Consider the following 2,096-nt stretch of genomic DNA (forward strand, 5'->3'; position numbering starts at 1 on the left):
GGGCTGGACACCACCGTCCCCCACCTCCCACAGGCATATGGCACAGAGCCTGGGCTGCCAGATTTAGGTGGTGGCTGCAGACAACCAGAGAGATGGGAACCTAACGTCTTTTTCTTTCCTGGCCCTGGAAAGCAACATGCCTGGCTCTGACTGTCTTGCCTGGGTCCTGGTTTCACAGCTTAGGAATGAACCACGGAAGGCTGCAGGGTCCTGGGCACCTTCAGGGGTTGGACCAAAGGCTGCAGCTGCGGTCAGTGTCTGGCCAGGCTGGGCACGCAGCCACCTGCACCCAGTGCAGGACCGGTGCAGAAGCCCCACCCCAGCTCACAGCAGCAGAGCCAGCAGCACCCTGGGGCCCGCACCCACCTGGGCAGCTCAGGGAGGCGGGCCCCATGTTCGTCCAGGAAGTGGGCCCCCGCCTGCAGGGCCCAGCGGTAGTGCTGAGTGAGCAGGGCCCGCCGGGCCGTGGCGGGGTTGTCCTTGTTGGCTGAGTTGGCATTCTTCAGAGGGGAGAACTCGTCCTCCCGGAGCACCTCAAAGGCCACGAAGTTCCTGGCGGGGAAAGAGCTGGTGACCCTGGGCAAAGGGAAGCCACGCTAGGTGGCAGTGACTGAGCTGGGTCTGCTCCACGAGCGCCCTGGGTCTTCGCTCTGATATACCGGTGCTGCCTCAAGTCCTCCCATCCCACCAAACACCCTGGGAGCCCCCCCCGCAACATGGCCTGGGAACAGCAGATGGAGGGCTCAGGAGGGGCCTAGGTGTCCCCCCAAAGCCCACAGCCCCTGATGTTCCCTATGCTCCCATCCTCAGGGGGGCTGTTTCCCAAGTCTTGCCTGCAGCCCCCTAGCTCCCACTGTGAAGGGGCATCCCCACTGTGACCCCCCCAACTCAGCCCGCTGGGCCTCAAAACCCACCACCAAAACAGGAGAGAGAAGGAGGAAAAAAATAAATGACTTCTGCCACTAACTCAGCAAACTGGAACACATCAAACACAAACTTCTCCATCTTTATCCCATTCGGTTCTAGCGGCTTTACCGGATTTCCCTCCTCGTCCACGTATGGGACCTTCTTCACAGCCACGTGTGGCTTCAACAAGGGCTCGAACTCCCTGGGGGTGGGGAGGAAAGACGCAGATGAGACAAGACACCCAAGGGGCCGGGTGGGGCAGGTGCAGATGCTCCCCACAGGGCACAAGAACAGTGGAGACTGGGAAGGCACAGGCATCTGCCCTCCCCCCATCAGCCACATCCTTGCCCAGGCGCAGCGGCAACGAGGGCAGAGGTGGTGCCCGTGGTCCATGGCCGCCGCAAGAGCAGCAGCAGCAGCAGCAGCAGGCCAACCTGGACACGAGCCTTACGCCAGCGGCCGGTGCCTCTGCTTGTCAACACGCAAATGAACACCCAACCCACCTGCCGGTGCCTGACCACAGCCCCACCCGGCTCAGGTCAGCCTCCAGTCACTGTGGCCGGTACTAGGCCACCGGCCTCGCACACCTGGTGACGGCTTGGAGGAAGGTTCGTGTGAAGAAATGGTTGCAGATGTTGCCTGCGTTGTAGAGCAGGCCCCCATCAGCTGCACGCAGCCGCGCGGTCTCGGGCCTGATCTCGCTATACTCCACCACCTGGGGGACACCGTCCACCTGGCACACCACGCCCACGGGCTCCTCCGGGAAAGCCTTCTCCACCACCTGCAGCCACGACAGATGGGCTGGGAAGGCTGGGTGGGGCGGGGCACGGGGACCGGAGGGCCCAGCACGGCGGCGGACGTCCCCAGGGCTTACCTTGGCGCCACAGTCCGCACCTCGCAGCACGCAGAAGCCGATGAAGACGGGGTCTGCCAGCCGCACCAGGATGTTGTCCACGCAGTACACGTGCACAAACTCCACTCCTCGGCGTCCCATGTCTTCTAAAATGTGGTGGTCCGCCAGCGCACGGTACAGGCCCCCATTGCCGTCTGCGGAGGGAGGAAGGGGTGGGCCTCCGCCACCCAGTCCTGGCCTGCTGGAGGTAGAGGAGGCCCCTCCAGGCTGGACCTTGTGCCTGAAGCAGCTCTCTCCCTAGCCACGTAGCACTGTGGTGGTTCCACATGACAGATGG

At 63.4% G+C, this 2,096-nt stretch overlaps 1 protein-coding gene across 1 annotated transcript in view; it reads right to left on the reverse strand.

Moving 5' to 3' along the window:
* Window positions 1-1,471: 1,471 nt before the first annotated feature.
* The window catches only part of UAP1L1 (UDP-N-acetylglucosamine pyrophosphorylase 1 like 1), a 2,206-nt gene continuing 1,581 nt past the window's right edge, over window positions 1,472-2,096 (reverse strand). Inside the window, exon 4 of the mRNA XM_023536455.1 lies at window positions 1,472-1,780. Within this exon, the coding sequence (XP_023392223.1) occupies window positions 1,472-1,780 (309 nt within the window). The remainder of the gene's footprint in view (window positions 1,781-2,096) is intronic.

This window comes from Pteropus vampyrus, unplaced genomic scaffold (assembly GCF_000151845.1).
Source record: "Pteropus vampyrus isolate Shadow unplaced genomic scaffold, Pvam_2.0 Scaffold157, whole genome shotgun sequence".
Lineage (NCBI taxonomy): Eukaryota > Metazoa > Chordata > Mammalia > Chiroptera > Pteropodidae > Pteropus > Pteropus vampyrus.